Raw genomic sequence first — 24,026 nt, forward strand, 5'->3', positions numbered from 1 at the left:
GGGAGCTTCCTCCTAGACTGTACGACTACATCTAGCAGCAATTTCCAACTTTCATAATGGTTTAAATGACACCGCTCTGATGTCCCGCAAACTTTGAAAAGCTTTTCTAAAAGGAACCTTAATACTCAGACCTCCGTACAAGTATCCTTCCACACCTTAAGATTTGAATCTGGTGCTACAGTCCATAATTTATTCCTCATTTGATCCATCTGAAAATTGTGATTTGAAGTATTTATCTTGGAAAACTTTATTTTTGATTGCTATTACTTACGCTAGGAGAATATCAACCTTATCTTGCATGCCTCCTTATCTAATCTTCCATAAAGACAGGGTGTCCTTGCAAACTAATGCATCCTTTCTACCAAAAATAGTGTATGATTCTAATATCAACCAGATGATACAACTTCCTTTTTTTCCCCCCAAATTTCCAATTAAAGGTGAGTATTGTCTACAATTCCTAGATGTTTGTAGACAATTGTGTTTTTACCTTCACAGAACAAAGGAATTCAGAAAATCTGACCAGTTGTTTGTTTCCTTTTCTCCTACTGCTCTGGGCAAGCCAGTTTCTAAGGTTACTCTAGCTAAATGGTTTAAGGATCGCATAACCTTCATTTATAACAAAAGGAACGTGCAACTACCAGGCCCTGTAAAGGCATATTCAATAAGGGCAATAGCCTCTTCTGCAGTTTTTCATTCTAGAGCTTCTATGGACGACATCTGTGCAGAGGCTACTTGGGCACCCCCACATACTTTTATTACTCATTACAAGCTGAAAGTGGTCTCTAGGGGATGAGCATCATTTGGCTCGATGGTGCTCAGGAATATGCTTTCATGAGACCTCCCAAGATGTAGGTAGCTGGGGACTCTGTCCCACAGTCAGTGATTAAGTGAAGACTGACAACATCAGCTAAGGAAGTTATGTCATACCATAATGTTCCATCTGTGTTGTCGAGCTTCACTTATCCTTGACATTCCCACCCTCCTTCCTCCTGGGTGGAACAGATCTATCCCAATAAGTTGAATTTTCTTTTTATGAATACAGATATGGTCTCTGATCTGTTATTTCCTGTCTGTCACTATCTTGTGCAAACTTGATCTGAGGTAATCCTGAGAGGAGCATTATGGGTAAAGCTAAGCATGAGAGTTTTTGGAAGGAGTGAGCTGGAATAATGGCCAAGTCGGTTCCGAGATACAGAACCGAACCCACAGTCAAGGATAAGTGAAGATCGACTACACAGATAGAAGGTTATGGTAAGACATAACTTCTTTTTTCAGAGGAGGATTCTATGACTGCTCATAATTTGCAGTCATCTGCAAATTTAGTCAGCTAGAGGTCATCCAATCCCTCTACCCAAATCAACAAAAATCGTAACAATCATACCTTACTTGACTGGATCCTAGTCAACAAAGCCCTTCACTCTTACCTAGCAGGCTGTTTACCTGACAGTCTTAGTGACCACTCCTCCACTTTCCTAATTCGGCACCACACAACCAATCTCAAGCCTATTATCTGCAGGCAAATATGTAACAAGTCCAACTTCAACCCCAACTCCTTCATCTCCCCCCTGCAAAAAATTAACTGGTCACCACTAAAATACCTCAACCTAGATGAGGCTGTCCACTTCTTCAACAGTACCTTCCTCTCCATCCTAAACACCCATGCTGCTGTAAGAAATGCCAAAGTCAGATCCACGCGTGCCCCATGGTTACAAAAGACCACCAGAACCCTAATGAAATCCAGAGATAAGGCCTGGGAGCACTGGTGACTAACAAAAAATAACTCAGATAGGCAATCATTCCTTGAACTGCGCAATAAAGCCAAAAAGCATATAAAATTAGATAATTCCCTCTACTATAAATCCACCCTAAACTCTACCAACCACAACCCTAAGCAATTCTGGTCCACTATTAACACTATCCTCCACCCAGGGAAGGTTAATTCCCCCCAGCCGTCCATTCTCCCCTCCTCTAGCAGTATTGCTGAATCCTTCAACAAACACTTCACTGAAACTGTAGCATCTCTAAACAAACAACACTTCCTTACAACTCCTAACCCTAAACCCCCCACTCCTCTTTTCTTCTTCACCTCAGTACCTACCTCCAACATAAAAAGACTATTGTCAAAACTTAAACCCACCAAACTCACAGCTGACAACCTCCCCTCTGAATACTTGAAAATTGCAGCTGATACACTAGCCTACTAGCCTACCCAATTTCAGTTTTAATCAAACATTCCATAACAGAAGGCTATGTTTCCTCAATATGGAAAATATCCCACATCATTCCCCTCCACAAAGGCACCCCCTCCACCGACCTCTCCAGTTACCGCCCCATTGCTATCTTCTCCCCTCTCTCCAAGATACTTGAAAAATGTATCAACACCCAGGTCTCCAACTATCTCCTAGCTAATAATCTTCTCTCCAAAACCCAGCATGGTTTCAGGCCATATCACAGCACTACCTCCGCTCTACCTTCCTTCACCAGCACTATACTTCATCACAAAAACAATGGCCTCTTCTCCACTGCCGTATTTCTAGATCTCTCAAAGGCCTTTGACATGGCATCTCATGAGCTACTGCTGTCTACTCTGCCAACCTCTTCTTCTCACAATCGGCCTGCAGCTGGTTCCACAGCTATCTACACGGATGCCAGCAATCAGTAATCTGGGACGATAACCTATCACCTCACCTCCCAGTTACTCTCGGAGTTCCCCAAGGGTCTGTCCTTGGCCCTCACTTTTCACTAACAACCTACATTCTGCCACCATACAAGCATCTCTTATACAGTACGCAGATGACTCTACTCTTATCTGCTCAGCCCCCACCCTACCAGAACTACAACAAATCACACAGGAATCATTCTCTTCTGTAGAAAGCTGGCTATCCAATGCTCAGCTCCTACTCAACCCAAGTAAGACAAAACTTCTCATGTTCCAACCTTCCAAAGCCACAGAATACACCCCCCACTTCAACATTCTTGCCAAAGCCAATACCCTCATCTCTCCATCAGAACACACAAAATTTCTCGGTGTGGAAATAGACAACAAACTTAGATTTGACACCCACATATCTCTCACAATAAAAAAAGTTCACAAGAAACTTGGTGCATTATATCGAAGCCGCCAATTCCTAACCAAGGCGACTAGAATCTCCATAGCCAATTCCCAGCTAATTTCCACCCTACTCTATGCACCCCCATACTTACCAACCTTAGACAGACAGACCTACACAAGCTGGATGCTTGTTACAACAAAATTGTTAAATTTGCCACTGGAACCTCGTACCGCAGCCATCATTGTATCTCCCTTAAAGAACTAAACTGGCTAGAACTCCCACAACTCCTTCACTTTAATCAACTCACCCTTGCTCATAAACGTATTAACAACCCCATAACATCCCTTCCCTTCAAACCCTTCTCCAACTCTATCACTCCACTAGGCCCCTAAGATCATGCAACAAAAATCAACTCACTGTTATCAAACCCAAAAACTCAGCAGGAGTAGCCATATTTTCATGTACCATATCAAAACTTTGGAACACTCTTCCACCCTCTATAACTACTCTACCTTCCAGCAGCCTTTCCAAGACTGCGCTCAAATTCCACTTAAATTTACACTGGCTTTGTCCTTGTTCTAATTCAGACTAACACCCCCACCCTTACCCCCCCACCTAGACTCTTAACCCAACTATACTACTGCCACTACTAACCACAGTCAGAATTAGCTAGTTGTCTTTACATACTTTAAAATCTTGTCTGACAACTTTGTTACTAATATTGTAAACAACAAGAAACTATCTTAACTTGCAACCTTTTCTGTATATACTGTTGATAATCAGTATCTTTTTATTATATTAAAGCCAACAACCTGTAATGTTGTTTACTATTGCTGCAGCTTTGTACCTCTATTTATCATGTACATGATGTGGAGCTTTTCTCCCTGGGCATCCGCTGAAAAAAGACCTGCGTCCAGTCGGAATTTCCCTGTAAACAAATGTAAATAAATAATAAATAAATAAATTGTCATTGGCTTGACTTAAGAGAAGTAAATGGCAAAATGGAGCAGTCTCAGGACCGATCCCTGAGGGACTTTTTATGTGACTCACCTCTTTGTAGAGGTTTCTTGGGTCCTATATGTGAGACAGTTGGTTATCCACAGGGTGACATAATGGTTTATACCTAACCTCCTGAGTTTGATAACACTGCCCAAGTATGATATTGTGTCAGATGCCTTGGCCAGGTCAAGATAAGCAGTGTGTGAGCCATTTGCCTGACTGTGTGTAGGTGTGTCTTCCTCTTACCATCCTTTATATTAAGTCTTGTACTCTCCCTATTGTAAGGAATACTGAAACAGCGATTAAGGAAGGACATAGCACAGTTATGTAAGAACTTAATGTTACAGTAGATGTCCTACTTTTCATTGTTGCAGTATTCCATCCCTCCCTCTCCCCTCTGCTGGGTTTTCTTTTTCCCTGTGGCCGAGGGGACGTCTTTTCTTTTTTTTTTTTCTGGATGTACATATACCATCTTTCTTTTTCCCCCTCATTTTTTGCTCCTGTTCTTCTGGGACAATTCAGTTTTGAGGATTTGACACTCTTACAACACTCATTTATTTATTTATGTATTATTTATTGACATTTGTCAACCGTGTGGCCCATTTTCAGTGGAGACCTAAGGAGAAAAGCTCCAGTAATACATTTTAAAACAAGTACAGTTTTAAACAATATTGATATAATAGCAGTTATAGCAAAACAATTCACATATGTTGGGTTACATGCATAAAGTTAAAGTTGCATTAAAAAGAAGCTAAGTAACAATTTACATTGATATAGTTCAATAGGTCAACAATAAACATTTTTTATTTGTATAAAATTGTGCAAATGCATAGTAGACACATTGGAGAGAGAGGTGTAATGAGGCACTAAGTATAGTCCTTTTGAGGGTACATAAAGGGAAGGAAGACTAGGTAGGGTCATGGCAAGGGCAGGTTCTAGAATTGAGAAAATAAGCTTTTAGTTCATTTTTAAAGTGTGAGATGTGGGAGATTGAACGTAAGTCAAGGGGAAGTTTGTTCCAAGCATGGGCAAGGGAGTGTTTGTAGAGTAGTTTGTCTACTGACCTTTTTGGGTGGTAGATATCAAGTAATTGTTGGTTAGAAGTACGGAGGGTCCGGGATGGGATGTAGATGGAGACTAAGGAAGATAGAGATGGACAGAAGGAGTGTTTATAAAGAATAGAGTGTAGCATATGAAATTGATAAGATAGCAGAAACAGGGGAAGTTCAAGCCATTGAAGAGAGTTTAAAGAAATGTAGTGGTGTGAGTTATATGGGGAGTTAGTAATGAATCTGGCTATTTTATGGTAAGTCTGTTTGTTTAGAGTGGAGGCCTGGATATTGGTAAGAACTGAGGCGGTGTATAAGAGGGAGGGGAAGAGGAGTGCCTGGCCCAGGATAAGTCTAGATTCAGAGGTTAGAAATTTTTTGTTCCGATATAGCAGACCTAGTTTCTGGTTTGTTTTTTTTATACATTGGAGTAGAAAAATCTTTATACCGGATCGGTCGAGGCCCGGGTTAACAACGACCGCCACCAGTACTGTTAGCCTACAGGGTGCTGGCGGAAATTGGGCTACTGTTGGCTGAAGGAGGAGAAGAGGCGGAAGACATGGCCAAAGGCAGGAGGAGAGGAGAAAGGCTAGGACTGTGGTAGTGAGGGTCGGAACTTTGAATGTTGGCAGTATGACTGGTATAGGGAGAGAGCTAGCTGATATGATGGACAGAAGGAAGGTTGGTATATTGTGTGTGCAAGAAACCAGATGGAAGGGGAGTAAGGCTAGGTGTATCGGAGGTGGGTTCAAATTGTTTTGTCATGGTGTGAATGGGTGAGAAATGGCGTAGGAGTTATTCTGAAGGAACAGTATGCTGAGAGTGTTTTGGAGGTGAAAAGAGTGTCGGATAGAGTGATGTTTATGAAGCTGGAAATTGATGGTGTAATGATGAATGTTGTTAGTGCGTATGCTCCACAAGTTGGGTGTGCAATGGATGAGAAAGAAAAATTTTGAAGTGAATTGGATGAAGTGGTGATGACTGTACCCAAGGGTGAGAGAGTGGTGATTGGAGCAGATTTCAGTGGGCATGTTGGTGAAGGGAACAGAGGGGATGAGGAAGTGATGGGTAGGTATGGTGTTAAACAAAGGAATGCAGAAGGTCAGATGGTAGTGGATTTTGCGAAAAGAATGGACATGGCTGTGGTGAATACGTATTTTAACAAGAGGGAGGAGCATAGGGTGACATACAAGAGTGGAGGAAGATGCACACAGGTGGATTATATCTTATGTAGGAGGGCCAGTTTGAAGGAGATTGGAGACTGTAAAGTGGTGACCGGAGAAAGTGTTGTTAGGCAGCATAGGATAGTGATTTGTAGGATGACGTTGGTTATCAAGAAGAGGAGGAGGAGTGTGAGGGCAGCACCAAGGATCAAGTGGTGGAAACTGAAAAAGGGTAATTGTGAGGTGGAGTTCAGGGATGAGTTAAGGCAGGCACTGGGTGGCAGTGAAGATTTACCAAATAGCTGGGTAACTACAGCAGAGCTAGTAAGGGAGATGGCTAGAAAGGTGCTTGGTATCACATCTGGACAGAGGAAGGATGACAAGGAGACATGGTGGTGGAATGAGGAAGTACAGGAGAGTATACAGAGAAAGAGGTTGGCAAAGAAGAAGTAGGATTGTCAGAGAGATGAAGAAAGTAGACAGGAGTATAAGGAGATGAGGTGCATGGCAAAGAGAGAGGTGGCGAAGGCTAAGGATAAGGCATATGAAGAGTTGTATGAAAGGTTGGACACTAAGGAGGGAGAAAAGGACCTGTACCGATTGGCTAGACAGAGGGTCCGAGCTAGGAAAGATGTGCAGCAGGAAAAGGTGATAAAGGATAATGAGGAAAACATACTCACAAGCGAGGAGAGTGTGTTGAGGAGATGGAAAGAGTACTTTGAGGGGTTGATGAATGAAGAGAATGAGAGGGAGAGAAGGTTGGATGATGTAGGGATAGTGATTCATGAAGTACAATGGATTAGTAAGGAGGAAGTAAGGATAGCTATGAAAAGAATTAAGAATGGAAAGGCTGTTGGCCCAGATGACATACCTGTGGAAGCATGGAGGTGTTTAGGTGAAATGGCAGTGGAGTTTTTAACCAGATTGTTTAATGAAATCTTGGAAAGTGAGAGGATGCCTGAGGAATGGAGAAAGTGTTTTGGTACCGATTTTTAAGAATAAGGGTGATGTGCAGAGCTGTAGTAACTACATAGGGATAAAATTGATCAGTCACAGCATGAAGTTATGGGAAAGAGTAGTGGAAGCAAGGTTAAGAAGGGACGTGATGATTAGTGATCAGCAGTATGGTCCATGCCAGGAAGGAGCACTACAGATGCAATCTTTGCTCTGAGAGTGTTGATGGAGAAGTACAGAGAATGTCGGAAGGAGTTGCATTGTGTTTTTGTAGACTTAGAGAAAGCATATGACAGGGTGCCTAGAGAGGAGTTGTGATATTGTATGAGGAAGTCAGGAGGTGTCAGAAAGGTATGTAAGAGTGGTACAGGATATGTACAAGGGTAGTGTGACAGCAGTGAGGTCTGCGGTGGGAGTGATGGATGCGTTTAAGGTGGAGTTGGGGTTACATCAAGGATCAGCTCTGAGCCCTTTCTTATTTGCAATGGTGATGGACAGGCTGACAGACAAGAGTCCCCGTGGACTATGATGTTTGCAGATGACATTGTGATCTTAGTGAGAGTAGGGAACAGGTGGAGGAGACCCTGGAGAGATGGAGATATGCTCTAGAGAGAAAAGGAATGAAGGTCAGCAGGACTAAGACAGAATATATGTGTGTGAATGAGAGGGAGGATAGAGGATTGGTGAGGATGCAAGGAGTAGAGGTGGCGAAGGTGGATGAGTTTAAATACTTGGGGTCAGTAGTTCAGAGTAACGGTGAGTGTGGAAGAGAGGTGAAGAAGAGAGTACAGGCAGGATGGAGTGGGTGGAGAAGAGTGTCAGGAGTAATTTGTGACAGACGAGTACCTGTAAGAGTGAAACGGAAGGTCTACAAGAGGGTAGTGAGAGCAGCTATGTTATATGGGTTGGAGACAGTGGCATTGACAAAAAGGCAGGAGTTTGAGCTGGATGTGGCAGAATTAAAGATGTTAAGGTTTGCACTGAGTGTGACGAGGGTGGACAGGATTAGGAATAAGTATATTAGAAGGTCATCCCAGGTTGGAAGGTTTGGAGACAAAGCCAGAGAGGCACGATTACGTTGGTTTGGACATGTGCTGAGGAGGGATGCTGAGTATATTGGGAAAAAGATGCTAAGGATGAAGCTACCAGGTAACAGGAAAAGAGGAAAGCCTAAGATAAGGTTTATGGATGTGGTGAGAGAGGACATGCAGGTGGTTGGTGTGACAGAGCAAGATGTAGAGGATAGGAAGAAATGGAAACAGGTGATCTGCTGTGGCGACCCCTAACGGGAACAGCCGAAAGAAGATGATGATGGAGTATGTGTAGGTTCAACTTGAGTTCTTCATCGATAATGACCCCTAGGAGTTTTGTGTGGGTGTCAGGTTGGATGTTTGTATTGTTAGAAGATGTAATAAAAAAGGAAGTTTTGTGATGAGAAAGAGAACAGGGAAGGAAAAGTAGGAGTTTGGTCTTTTTGGGATTTAGGATCAATAAGTTGTGAGAGAGCCATTGTTCAGTGGATAGTAGGGCCTGTTGGGTCAGGGAGTGTAGTTCAGGAATGTTATTTGAGATGGATATGTGTGGAGTCTTTGGCATACTGAATAAGGGAGGATTCTTTGCATGAGGTGTAAAGATCATTGGTGAAGATGTTAAATAAAAAGGGTCCCAAGATGGAGCCTTGGGGAACACCAGTGGAGATGGGAAGGAAAGGTGAGGAGGATGAGAGCCATTTGACAGATTGTTCCCTGCCAGATAGGTAACTATTAAACCACGCAAGTGCGGAGGGGGATAGGTGAAGATTTGCGAGTGTGGATAGTAGTAGAGGATGAGAGACAGTATCAAAGGCTTTGGAGAGATCTAGGAAGAGACAGGAAATGAGTTTATTGTTGTCTAGGGCCTCTGCAATGATATGAGTGAAGGAGAGGAGGGCAGTGGTGGTGCTGTGGTGAGGACGAAATCCATGTTGGGTAGGGGTAAGTAAGTGGTGTGTGAGTAGGTGATTGAGAAGCTGTGAGTCAATACATTTTTCTAATATCTTGGAGAGGGGGGGACAGAATGGCAGTGGGTTGGTAGTTTTGAGGGGCCAGTGGAGTTTCCACCTTTAGGCCAGTGGAGTTTCCACCTTTATGAAGAGGGATAGTGAAGAAAGATTTCCAAAGGGTGGGGACAGTTGATTCCAGAATAGATCGATTAATTAGTATAGATACAGGATAGGCAATTGAGTCAGCAGCAAGTTTGAGGAATGTAGGAGATAGATTGCCAGTGGAAGGAGAGCAAGGTTTTAGCTTGAGTAGTAGAGATTTGATGTAAGTAATGGGAACTGGCTCAAAAGAAAACAAAGTTGTGTTAGTGGGACTTGGAGAGGTGTGTGTCGAAGTAGAGTTTGGCTTAGAGGTTACCAGATTTTGGATGGATGAGATAAAGTGTTTATTCAGGAGGGTAGCTGTTTCCTAAGAGGAAGAGTTAGGGTATGGGGAGGGATTAGAGGGCTTTCCAGGATAGAGAATGTTGTTGAGAGTTGACCAAAATTTTTGAGGATTGGATTTGTTGTTAAGCTGAGCAGAGCTATAGTATAACTTTTTGTCATTAGTTGCATGTTTTTTTGCAAGGTTCCTCAGTTGCCTGTATTTTTGAAGAAAAGGTGGTTGTTTAGTTTTAGTCCAGGTTTTCCAAGCATGATCTCTTTGTTTCATAAGGGACCTAGTCTCTTTGGAGAGCCAGGGAGCATGGTTTGATTTTACTCTGATCTTCCTAGAGGGAGCTAAGGAGTTTAGAGTATTCATGAAGATGCTATTGAAAGTGCTTACAGCATCGTTTAGGGGGAGGTGTTTTAGGATGGACCAATCTATGTTGTTGTTCTATGAGAATGGAGTTAAATTGGGATAAATTGAAAGTCGATAGTTTTCGACAGTCTTTGATAAGGTGGGGTTTAGGAATATGGGAGTAGTGTCTTAAGATGGTGGTAGGGAGATGATCACTGAGGGGGTCAGGTAAGGTGGTGGGATTGTGGCATTGGTGGGGGGAATTGGTAAGAATCCAGTCTATGATGGAGCTGGAAGTGGAATTTTTATGGAAGCGAGTGGGAGATGTTATAAGTTGGTGGAAGCCGTGTAGGTGGATACTGAGTTGGGGGGGAGTCAGTTGTGAGTTTGGACCAATCAATGTTGACATCACCAAGGATAAGTGTCTCATATGGTATGTTGTGGGAGAACCAGGATAGGATATTTTCAAGAATGGGCAGATTGTTACCAGGAGGAAGGTAGATAGAGGCAATTGCAAGTTTTTTGTGGGGATTCAGATGGCAGTTAAGGATGATGATTTCAGCTGGGAGGACGTCAGGAATTGGGGAAGGGTATGGTGAGAGGTTAAGAATGTTTGAGTAGTGGATGGCCACGCCACCACCTTTTTTTACAGGTCTATCAGATCGGAAGATATTGTAACTTGGTGGGAGTATTTCACTATTTGAGATTTTTGGCTTAAGCCAGGTTTCAGATAGGGAGAGGATGTGAGGGGTATTGAGAGCTATCCATGAGTGAAGCTCAGTGACTTTATTTGCTAGACCCTGAATATTCACTGAGTAAATAGTTTAAGTATTTGGATGGAGATGATTGTTGTGACTGAGGTTGGTGACTGTTAGAGGAGTAAGATGGGGACAGTGTAGAGGTAGTTTTGGGGAGAGAAGAGGGGCCAGGGTTGAGATGAATATCTCCAGAACAAAGTAGGTTTTTAGTGAGGAGAGAGTGTGTAGTAGATGCTAGATTGAGTTTGTATAGTTTTGACTTAGCTTTGTGAGAAGGTTTAGAAACCTGTATTATGGATAGTTTATATAGACTTGAGGTAGAGGTAATAAAGATATTAGGGGAGATAGTAAAAGATGAAGTAGTTGGATATATGTTGTATGAGTGAGAAGTTGGTGAACATAGGAGTGGGTCAGAGAGATTGGTGTGGTAAGAGGTGTAGATAGAGAGAATAAGGAGTAATGTAGAAGATATTAGAAAATAATTCATGTTGGAATAAAATATGGTCACTTATGCCTCAGTGTCAAATAAATTGTTAAAATCAGACTGTAAAAATCATTAGGCTTTTCAAAATGACAGTCAATAACACAGGATGCTCAGGTTCAAACAATATTGCTTTACTAATGTACATTAGGAGGCAAAAAACTATACAAAAACAAGTATAGAGTTTTGACTGACTCTATACAGGAAATACCCTCAATTATATACCATTTGCAATCAGCTTTTGCCCACCTTACTGACGTGGTCAGTCACAGGGCATTTACATCACTATAGTCCATAATACTTCATTTATAAGAAGATGCTTAGGTAATGTTTTTAAAAACTTTCCCATGAGAATAACACAGCCTTGCGAAGCACCTGGTCAGTTACAATGTCTTCCTGTAGATGTAGCTTCTTTCAAGGTTCTTAGATTAGTTCACACAATGGTTGGTTCTTTTCTTAATACGTTCCTTGGTCTCTCTGGTTAGCAGCTGCACACTATCTCTGATAGTGTTCACAAGGCCATCCTTCTCGGTGGAAGGAAGAAAGATATACATGCATACATATTTATTTCTCTCTGACCCAGCAGATTATAGTTACTGAAAGACATAAGCTTGCTGAGCTGGCTACTGCCAGGGTCAGAGGTTAACCACACTGCAGCTAAGTTTCAAACAGTTACATGCAAAATCATTTCTACTGCCATATTGTTAAATAGAATCAAATGCATTACATATTATACTGTTTCTAAACTCTGCACTACATATATGTTTAAGTACATATTCTTCTAACAGTTTATATATGTCTAAGTACATATTTTTCTAGCATTCTGTATATGTTTAAGTACATATTCTTCTAACAGTTTATATATGTCTAAGTACATATTTTTCTAACATTCTCCCTCCTTTTAATGCTTTTTATTCTATTCAGAAACATAAACAATATTATTTCATTCCCTAGTCTCTTCCTCTCCGGAACTTTCAACCAGGCAAGTCATTTGTTTTATATTTCAGAAAGAATTTCATTTGGTATCAACAGGTTCAACTCCAGGTCTTGATACATAGTCTCAGTTACAGATACATCAACGAAATCTCTAACTAATCTTTTCACACAAGGTATCCCAAGAACAAACACATGCTCCCAATATGAGCAAAACTACACAAATAGCTATCAAAAGATTCATTAGGATTGAACCCCACCCCCCAAAAAGATTCTGGAAAAAGTTCGTCAGTGGGTTTGGGCCTGGTTCCGCCATTGCTGATACTTGCTGAATTACCTCTAGGTGGTCATTGATTTCATGCTCATTGTCTGGGATGTACTCACAGCATTCTTCTTTGATAAGCGCGCATGTACCACCTCTCGCCGCTAGGGTGAAGTCAAGAGCCATTCGGTTCTGTAATACAACAGTTCTCATTGCATTTAGTTCATCAGTCACAAGTTCGAGAGCAGAAAAAGTCGCATTACTCATTACTTCGAGACGTTTCGACAATTTTCTCAATTCCCAGATCAATTTGACTGCTCCATAGGCTGGGATTATTCCAGCCCAGGATATAACACTGTCACTCAAGTCCATATGAGTCAATTTCTCTTTATCCTTTACGGTTGAATGATCTTTCCAATCAGCTTCGATTTTACCCACTGGATTAGCAGGTTTCTTGACTGAGTTCCCAGTTTTTTGAGCTATATCTCTCACATTCCGTATCTTACCCAGAGGCAATTCTGCAGTATGTCTTATTGCTGGAACCAGATAACCCAAAAAACAACTGCCGGACCAATTCTCAGGTAACCACTTATATGCCTTTTTCCCACAAACAAAATAACAATTTTCTACTTTAGTACTGATGCGGGTTAACTCTGAATGAAACATTTTCCTGTCTATAACAGACAATTGTTTATACAATTCAGGATTTTTCTGTACATCTTTCAATGTTGTTTTCATTAAGGTCAAATACTGAATCATAATTCTGCTACAACTAATACTCTGATCTTTTGCTTTTATATAACATTTATAAGACACAGTTATGTTGCAATTACTCCAACCAACTTGGAGCGTATCATTTTTGTAAAAACAAACATTTCCCTTTTGTGTAACAGGTAAATACAGTGCCACTTTGTCCTGTGATCTCACAGAACCTGTATCAAAAAGTAAATTCTCCCAAGTCTCATTTATCCCCAAAGGGACAGCGGACATCAAAAGTCCTCCATATGCTGTAGGTATGGCTGTACAAACCCAACAATTTGAAATGTTCATAGTCTCTACATACACACGTTTCATAGCTAGGTATGTGTTAAAGTTTGGATGCCAATCTGTGGCCAGTCCATCACGTTTCGTTACTTTTATCTGTGTAGTTATTTGCAGGAAAACCCCCAACAAAAGAAAAGTCACTACCAACATGGTTAATAAGTGTATGATCAGTAGGACAGTAAACCAATGTCTTTGGGGTTGCTTTGTACTTTTATACACTCTGCCCTTGGCCATTCTGTTTTTGTGATATATCAGCTACAAAACTTTTGTCTAACTGGAAATTCTTTACCGGCTTGCAGTGAGTCAGGTGAACACAGGACGACCTCTCCGCAACCTTTACTGCAGTAGGCGTTGCTAACAGTACTTGGTACGGACCTTCCCACTTAGGACTCATCCAGTTTTTCTTTTGATGACTTTTATCCACACCCAGGATCCTGGGGCTAGCACTGCGTCCGGTTTTGTCTGTTCTTTATCTGCAAAAGAGTTTAACTGAAAAACAGTCTTATTGGTTAACAATCTTTTCATGTAACTGGCTAATGAGCCATCGACCTCCAGCTCTGCAGGCATAAGAGCTTTCCACTGTGGCACATAATATGCCCTTCTAAATACTACTTCAAAGGGAGTCAAGCCCTTTACATTTGGAACTGTTCTCATGCTCAGCAATGCTAGAGGTAAACAGCAAATCCAATTCTTCTGAGTCTCACTCATCAACTTCCTTAACTTGTTTTTCAAAATCCCATTGTACCTCTCCACCAGTCCTGCTGACTGTGGGTGGTAAGCACAGTGATTCCTCAAGGAAATCCCAAAAAACCTCCCAAGTTGCTGAATTGTCTGATTGACAAAATGTGTCCCATTGTCACTATAGATCCTTTCCGGTATGCCAAATCTAGGAATTATTTCCTTTACTAGGGCCTTTGCCACTGTTGCTGCATCCGGATTCCTGGTTGGAAAAGCTTCTACCCATTTTGAAAACATATCTATGATCACTAAACAGTATTTCTTTCCTTCACATTTATTCAACTCTATGAAGTCCATACAAATAGTATGGAACGGATATGGTGGTGTAGGAAACTCCTTGCTTGGTTTGAATGCTCCCTGTGCATGATGTTTACTGCAAATATGACATGCTGCACAAAAGTTTTGTGTGTAGTTGAATCCATTATGTCTGGAATATTCTGTTAACTAACTGTACCATCCCCTGTTGAGACATGGCTCTGCCCATGGCTCAACAAAGCCACATATCTAAATAAATTAGATGGTAATATCGGCTTTCTCTCTTTGGAGATGTACAATCCGTCTTCAAGGATTGCTCCTCGCCTTACCCACTTCTGTTTTTCTGTTTCGTAGTTAATGTTTGCATTGTTTTTAACATTTCTAAATCTAAAATCTCAGAGGGTTGTAATTCCTCATTCAAAAGTAAAGTTTCTGAGTCTGAGGCTGCTTGCTCGCAGCTGCATCAGCTCGTGCATTACCTTTGAAATCTTATCTTGTTGCTTTGTATGAGCTGCACATTTACAAATAGCTACTTTAGTAGGTAACTGAATAGAGTCTAATAAATTCAAGATCAGTTGCGCATGATTGATCGGTTTACCAGTGGATGTTATCATTCCCCTATTCTTCCACTGCTGCGCAAAAACATGCACTGTGGAGAAAGCATACTGACTATCAGTATATATGTTCACACATCTGTCCTTCGCTAGAGTGCAAGCTCGTGTTAAAGCTATCAATTCTGCTGCTTGAGCAGACAAGTTAGGCTGCAGGGGTTGGGCTTTTACAATCCCAACATCAGTAACCACTGCATAACCCACTAGATTTTTTCCTGTAGGACCCTTCCTACATGATCCGTCCACATAAAATGTTACCTCTGCATCAGCTAAAGGTATATCAGTAAGATCCTGTCGGGGTAAAGTTATTTGCTCCATTTCCTGTAGGCAACTGTGTGGTGTGCCATCCACAGGAGTCGGAAGCAACGTTGATGGATTTAATGTCGTACAACGTTCAATCACCATGTGAGGTTGACTCAGCAGTATGGTCATACAAGAAAGATGTCTAGCCGGAGACAAAAATGCAATTTTCTCTTGCAGTAAAATTATCGCAACTGCATGAGGCACCCTCAAGGTAAGAGGGTGAAATAATACCATTGAGGCCGAAGCCTGTACTGCCATGGCAGCTGCAACAACTGCCTGTACACAATGTGGCAACGACCGTGCCACTGGGTCCAACTGTGATGAATAGTAAGCTATGGGGCGTTGCTTATTCCCATGCTGTTGCATCAGAACTGACGTCATATACCCCTGCTTACAATCTACAGTCTGAAAAAATCTCTTATGATAATTCGGAAGCCCCAAAACTGATGATGAAGCTATCAATTGTTTTAGCCTGCAGAAGGCTGCTTCTGCCACTGGAGTCCAATGTAGTATATCTTGTGCTGCCATAGGTGTTTTAAATATTAAATCAGCCAATGGAGCCGACTCCACAGCATAGTTTGGTATCCAACTTTGACAAAAATTAGTCGTCCCCAGGAAGGACATAATTTCCTTCTTGGTAGTTGGCTTGGGAGCTTGTAAAATTGCTACCTTTTTATCTTCATCTAATGTTCTACCCCCCTTGGATATCACATATCCCAGGTACTTGACCTGTGTTTTCCAAAGTTGCAATTTATGCTTGTTTACTTTATGTCCCTGTTCTGCTAAAAACCTCAATAATGCTATCGTATCTTCCCTACACTGTTGCTGGGTAGGGGCCGCAAGCAGGATGTCATCCACATAAAGTAGAACTTGACTGCCCCCTGGTGGAGTAAATCCCGCCAGGTTGCTAGCCATCTCCTGTGCGAATATTGTTGGACTTTCACAGTATCCCTGTGGTAGTCGAGTATAGGTGTATCTGTTACCCTGAAGTGTAAAAGCAAACCAATACTGACTATCCGGATGTATAGGTATTGAAAAGAAAGCATTGCTTATATCTATCACGGTAAAATACTTCTGTTCTGGCTTCAAATCATTCAATAAAGTGTGCGGGTCTGGCACCGTAGGTGCCCTAGGTATTATTGCATCATTTACAGCTTGTAAATCCTGTACCATCCACCATTCCCCGTTTGCTTTCCTAACAGGAAATAGAGGGGTATTACATGGTGAATCCAAAGATTCTACCAGTACTCCTTTCTTAAGTAATGCTGCTATTATAGGCTTAATTCCCTGCTCTGCATCTCTTCTCAAAGGGTATTGTTTCTTTTGTGGTCTAAATGCTGACTTTGGTGTGATAGTTACTGGACCTGCTGTCCGAATAAGCCCTACATCTGATTTCCCTGTTGACCAAAGAATGCTTGGTATATCACACAAAGCTTTTTCTTCCTCTTCCAGTAGGAACATCAATCAGCTGTCCTCACTTTGTTGTAAGTGTACAGCTGGACGTGCTTATGCTACCCAATTCAGTTTTTGCTTTTGTATTCCTTGTTCTGACAACTCTAAGTCAGTTTGCCTTTCCCATCTTGTCACTTTTTCACCTAGATCTACCCATCTGGCATTTTTATGTTTGGTTAAACTGACATGCGGTAGCCAGTTGGACTTATACAGTCCCGTGAATTCCTGGGGTAATGAACAACTCACCACACTATTACCCTCAGTATCCCAGTACAGGGTTCGTAATACTAACCTATTTGCAGGATTTCTGAACAATTTCTCCTCATATTCTTTATCAGGTCCTGGTGTACTACAATAGTACAAAGTACAATGTAACAAGTGCTGTTGATCAATGTGAGGGGAGGGTACCTTACTGATGGCTACGTTCATCAGTTCTTCGGTTACTGCCCCTGGACCAGTCGTAACTAGGTCCTGGCTGTACCAATAGTAGGCTTCACCCTCCGATCGCATCACAAAAGTATCCATTTGTCTTTGTGCCTCCATACCTTTCATGGTAGGAACTACTGCTATGCCAAAAAGCTGCATAAGGTCTCTTCCCAGTAAATTCACTGGACATTTGGCAGAAAGTACTATCTTACTTCTCTGGGTCATACCTGAAATAGGGTCAGTTATTGCTATATCATGGGAAAGTGGTTCCCTGTATAGCTGTCCGTTTGCTGCTTTCACTAATTTATAATCAGGTGATTCAGAGTGTTCCGGTAACTTTGAAGGATGTATCAAAGTTCGTGATGCCCCTGAATCACACAAAAATTTTACTTCCCTCCCCTCCACCAGAAGTGTAACTTCTGGTTTCGTGTCCGCCAAATAGAGCTCTAAGCTCAACAAGGCTAAATCTAAAACTTCACTTTCCTCATCACCTACTTGCACTTCCTCTATTCCAACTACTGTGTTAACATTTTCTCCCTGCTCATTACTCTCTCCTGATGACTGTTGAACGTTATGACTATCATATAGTCAATCCTCATCACTCCTATCCTTCCCTTCTGTAGTCGTTTTTTTATTCGATCTGCAATCCCTTGCTAAATGTCCTTTCTTCCCGCACTTGAAGCATTCACCTTTTCTTTTCCTCTCCTCAAAAACCTCTGAGTCTCTGTCAGAGCGCTTATTGCTCTGAGCGTTTTTCCTCCCCTTTTTACCTGACTGTACTACAAAGACTTCTGCTCCGTCTTCAGCTGTGAAGACCTGCGTCTTCTTTTTTCTTACTGTTAAAGTGTCTTTTAGCATGCCTAGCATACTCCAGTAAGGCTTGTAGCCTACTGCTCGATGATCTATCATATGCTTTGTAATAAAGCTACTGATAGGGGCAATGCAACCTTTTAAAAATGCATTTTTCAATTGTTGTTCATATGAGCTATCATTTTTCTGATTTTCGGGAATAGGCATACCGCTATGGTTATTAAAACATTCTAATAATCTACCAAAGTACCCATCCACAGATTCATTGTCCTGTTGTATACACTGATTAATACAGGTCCAATCTGCTCTAGGTTTCCATTTTTCAGTAATTCGGTCCGTAAGACCCTTCAACCTAGTGTCTAACTCTGCGTCACTATGTAGGAGGGGCTTGAGTTGCGCGTCACTCGCATTCCAGGTGCCACAAACCATGTGCCAGTCTGGGCCAATAATTTGTCTAATAACTTTCTCTACTTCTTCCCCATTTAAGTGGTAACTCAATCACATACCTTGTAAATCTTGTATAAACTTTTCATGATTAATTTTCGGATGGGGAATCCCCTCTGTAGCCTTCCGGATATCTTCCGGTGTCCATGGTCTATATACTAAGAGGGTTGGGTCTTGGCCTTCCTGTCCTGCCTGAGGGTTCGGTACTTCAATTAATGGACAGATTTCTTCACTCTCTTCTAGTGAGTCCCTCACTTGAGTGTCCCTAAGTGTTTTATGTGTTCGGGATCTAGTCTCAATAGGTTCTCTTACAAATGGTTGTTTAAATGCCCCTGTTGCCTCAGGATAACGTGGGGGACCAGCCTGTCCTCCGCTTCATATCCTGGGTAAAGTATCGTGGTGGCGGAGGGGGGCCGCTACTACTATATTATTATCTTCTTTATCTAAGAATAATGCTTTCACATTTTTAACCTTCTGTTCCCCTTGGTTTACTTCCTCAGTCCACCTGTGTGCTTGAGGAATACCCAACTGTCGCTGCTTTTAAGCCTGACCCTCTCGTCAGATTTTAACTGTTTCAAAAGTTTCACTAACGAAATTTTGCCTAATTTACCATCAAATTCATATTTCTTAACCCATTTTGCAAAATATCTCACATTATCTGCTCTCTGCAATTGCATATATTTCGCATCATCCGTCAAAGGCGGATCTCGCGATCTTTTAGTGCACTGATTTCCCATGTCTTAAAAAGACTGTTACGTAACCCTTCTCTTGTACCACGTGGTATCTTTTTCCCTATATCCACAGTAGTGTCTAGAATGACTGTTTACTTTGCTTTGTTTTTTTTCCTGATCTATGACTCAACGTACAGTACTTCAATACGTTCTCGTCCTGCTATCACAAATCTCAATAACAGTACAGTGTAACCTGGTCCCTGATCTAAAACAAAGACAAAGAGGGAAACTCTCCTTACCTGAGCCTCCCGTTTATGACTGCACGTTTTCTTCTTGGGATCCAGTTTTCCGCTTTTCAGCCACAGATCAGAAAGTGGACAGCCTCTTTACACACAACAATTCAGTCGGAGGTCTTTTCACTCAAGAAGAACCATTTGTTTTGGCAGCTTCTCCTGTGCAGATTTATTACCACCCATGTACTCTGACCTGCAGCTTACCAAGGGAATTCCGGCTTAAGAAGGACCAAAATGTCAAATAAATTGTTAAAATCAGACTGTAAAAATCATTAGGCTTTTCAAAATGACAGTCAATAACACAGGATGCTCAGGTTCAAACAATATTGCTTTACTAATGTACATTAGGAGGCAAAGAACTATACAAAAACAAGTATAGAGTTTTGACTGACTCTATACAGGAAATACCCTCAATTATATACCATTTGCAATCAGCTTTTGCCCACCTTACTGACATGGTCAGTCACAGGGCATTTACATCACTATAGTCCATAATACTTCATTTATAAGAAGATGCTTAGGTAATGTTTTTAAAAACTTTCCCATGAGAATAACACAGCCTTGCGAGGCACCTGGTCAGTTACAATGTCTTCCTGTAGATGTAGCTTCTTTCAAGGTTCTTAGATTAGTTCGCACAATGGTCGGTTCTTTTCTTAATACGTTCCTTTGTCTCTCTGGTTAGCAGCTGCACACTATCTCTGATAGTGTTCACAAGGCCATCCTTCTCGGTGAAAGGAAGAAAGATATACATGCATACATATTTATTTCTCTCTGACCCAGCAGATTATAGTTACTGAAAGACATAAGCTTGCTGAGCTGGCTACTGCCAGGGTCAGAGGTTAACCACACTGCAGCTAAGTTTCAAACAGTTACATGCAAAATCATTTCTACTGCCATATTGTTAAATAGAATCAAATGCATTACATATTATACTGTTTCTAAACTCTGCACTACATATATGTTTAAGTACATATTCTTCTAACAGTTTATATATGTCTAAGTACATATTTTTCTAGCATTCTGTATATGTTTAAGTACATATTCTTCTAACAGTTTATATATGTCTAAGTACATATTTTTCTAACACTCAGACATAGGACTTGACAGCACATAGAAGGGCCCATGATTTGCTGGACTGGCTGCACATGCAGGTATCATCGGTAATATATTCTACTGTAAGCTATACTGCAACAGTCAAAAGCAGGAGATCTACTGTTATGGTAAGGTCTTGTACAACTATACTTTCCAGATAACCTAATTTGAAATAATCATAAATACAGGCATCCAGAAAGTAGCAGGTGTTTGGGCTGGAGGATGGAGTAGTAGGTGAAGTGTCAGCTTGAGGGCCCCATCAAAATCGTCCAAATTGTGCACAAGAATTGCTAAGGCTGGACTTTCTTGGTTTGATTCCCCTTAATCTCCCTAGCATGTAATGTGTCTTTGAATAAGTCCTTTATTTAATCAGAGAGTGCTCCTAGGTTGCTGCTGAAAAATGGCGCTTATGCTCAGTCACAGTGGTATTACCAGGTTAACAAACAAAAGTTGCATATATATAAATATATATATATATATATATATATATAATATGTATGTGTGTGTGTGTGTGTATATATATATATATATATATGCATATATATATATATATATATATGTATATATATATCTATATCTATATATATATATATATATATATATATATATATATATATATATACACATATATATAGGTATACTTGACATGATCAAAATGTTAGTAGACCGACTTTTACAACACCGAGACCAAAAAAGTGAAAACTCACAAACCTGACACATGCACAAAACCGAAACAAGAAAATCTTGACTTACCTCCCAGTAAAAGCAATTGCGAAACTAAAATCTAACACCATAGCAACAGTACGCTACTGTTTAAAACAAAATAAACTACATACCTAACCTCACCTACATCCTGCCTTCCAACCAGTACCTGTATAGCCAAAGAAAATCCCATTGAATATTCATGACAGAATCTATAGCACAGACATGAATATTCATTACAAATTCTTAAATTCAATAAATACTTTTACATTTTTACAGGGAGACGCACCCCCATACCCCCTGCAAATTAAATATATCAAGTCCGAGATCACACTACAGTGCAGTAATGAGTGGATTTTCTGTTCGCTCAGCTTGGACAATCGGCGTTTGAAATGTTCAGTCTTCTGAACTTCAGTATAGTGACGTTTCACTCATGTGAAGCTTCACTTTTTTGGTCTCTGTGTTGTAAAAGTCGGTCTACTGACATTTCATTCATGTCAGGTAGACCCATATATATATATATATATATATATCTGACAGTGTCATCAGCATACCAAACCTACCATGTCTCATCACTTCTGAAGGCAGATGTCTGTTTTGTGGGTCCTACTTGGTAATACTAAATTTAAAAAAGGCTAATTTATTCTGCCTTTTCTTACAAGTTGAATATACTATACAAATTATGCTTATACTCAGACATGCTGCGTTTTATTTTGTTGTTTTCTGCATCATCAAGACTGCATTTTCCAGGTGTTGACCCTGTATTGTTTTAGCCTAAGCATGTTGTGAGGGAACGAAGTGCTACTTGTTTCCTTTTCAGTAACATGCTGTTTTTGCATATGTTCAAGGCATAAAAAAATGTACATCCCTTTCACAAATAATATTGTAAAAATAGAGAGATGTTCCTTAGATAATGATAGTTTCACAATGTTAGTATGTGTTACATTTCCTTATTTTGAAAACATATGAAGCAAGTTGTTTAAATATGTTAAATTCTGTTTTCTCATGTTATGTTTAACGACTTGTCTTCTAGCTGTAGAAGGTCACGTAATTCACTGGATTGAAAGCAAAGCCTCATTTGGTGATGAATGTAGCCACCAGTCTTACCTGCATGACCAGTTCTGGAGTTACTGGAATAGGTAGGCCTCCATTAAGTTTAAGTATTTACTGAGAAAAATATTAAGCTGTTGTCATTATCCTCATGAATTTCAGCCTCAGCAAATAAAAGGAGTGCATTTATCTGCATAAAAGCATACTCTTACATTTTGACTTGTCAGCTTGATTGAAATATTTCTTACTTCCTTTTAATCATGCCTCATTTAAGACTATCTGTTTTTATCTTGCCCTGTAAATGTATACCATGTGACAGTTTAACTGGCATATTCTGAAGCACATAGCACATGATTTGTTAGAAGTATTACTACAAAATGAAGTTTGTATTTTCAATTTTGAGTGTAGTCTTAGGAAAAAAAACCTTTAGATAATGAGGGCCTAGTCTTCAGTGATTTATATACTTCTGGTCACAGATACTGAAAAACTTAAAAAGAAATGTCATGCATTTTTACTGTTGGACCTTTTACATTAATTAATTTCTATATATGTGTATTCTAATATCTGTCCCCAAGAACATTTAAGTAATTTATACAGAAAAAAGTGTTTTGCGCAAAGATTGTATAGAAATGAAAACTATAGAAGTGTGTTAGAAAGAGTGCCTGCCAAGAGCATGTCATGCTTTCTATAGAGAGACAGTCTAGTATCAGGAGATATAGTTTCCTTTAGCTCCACCAGCACAATAAGTATTTTGCAGATTATTCAATACACTAAGCTGGAGAGGTTACAAGTGTGTGTTAGGCAGAATGAGAACAGACTTGGCACAACCCGCAAAATGAACATACAAAAGGCTACATAGATTCACGTAAAAAGATGCAGTGTAATGCATGTAGAGTATGCATTTCTGTGAGAAAAATACACAGTAGATAGGTCATGTGAAGAAAATTAAATGTGAAATGCAGTTTTAATTTCCCCTGTCATATTGTCTTAAAATAGATAAATGTTGTGAGAAAACAGTTAGGTAGCTACTGAAATGCACATACTTATTTGGTACTTTAACATTTTGTGTTTGATGAGCTCACGACCATCTTGTGCTTCTAGATACTACTATAACAAAATACTGTCAAAGGGGTCATGGTTTTTTTTAACAATCTTGCTGCCTTATGTGTCTGTTGTATTTAGACTCAGAATATGATGCTGTCATTCTAGTTTGAATCAGGCAACTCATTATTGCTGTCATAGGATCATAGGAGATTACTAGGCTATCGATCCGGAGGTCATTTTAATCCAATGTAATACAGTAGAGGTACTAGTCAGTCGGATGTTTTTTAAGGGTCTATATTATATGAAGGAAAGTTCATAATATCGAACGCTGTGAAGAGCGAAAATCCAAGACCTCAAAGTTCTTCTTGTGGGATCGCGGTACAGTGAAGGTCAGAATATTAGCCCTTTCCTGACTGTAGTGCTATCTTGGAGTTGGTATATATATTTAGCAGGGGGTTTGGGGGTCGCAGCCCCCCACAATTTTCACTCTTTAGAGAATTCGATATTATGAACTTTCATTCATATAATATAGACCCTTTTTTAAGCTACTTTATCTGATTTGCATATTAAAAGAAAAAAGAAGTATTAAATCCAGGAGTTACCCTACATAAGTCTTGGTTACGGCATTTTCTCGAGACATTTCATCACTGTCCCAGTCAGTCATGAGAGGCCTAAGA

At 40.4% G+C, this 24,026-nt stretch overlaps 1 protein-coding gene across 3 annotated transcripts in view; it reads left to right on the forward strand.

Annotated features, from left to right (window-relative positions):
- Positions 1-24,026, forward strand: part of CDIN1 (CDAN1 interacting nuclease 1) — a 1,534,920-nt gene that overhangs the window by 957,431 nt on the left and 553,463 nt on the right. For all 3 annotated transcript variants that reach the window (XM_044075938.1, XM_044075929.1, XM_044075948.1), the window contains one exon: positions 22,289-22,394. In XM_044075938.1, coding sequence (XP_043931873.1) covers positions 22,289-22,394 — 106 coding nt within the window. The remainder of the gene's footprint in view (positions 1-22,288; positions 22,395-24,026) is intronic.

Source organism: Protopterus annectens, chromosome 1.part1, assembly GCF_019279795.1.
Source record: "Protopterus annectens isolate FY-2018-M chromosome 1.part1, PAN1.0, whole genome shotgun sequence".
Classification (NCBI taxonomy): domain Eukaryota; kingdom Metazoa; phylum Chordata; order Ceratodontiformes; family Protopteridae; genus Protopterus; species Protopterus annectens.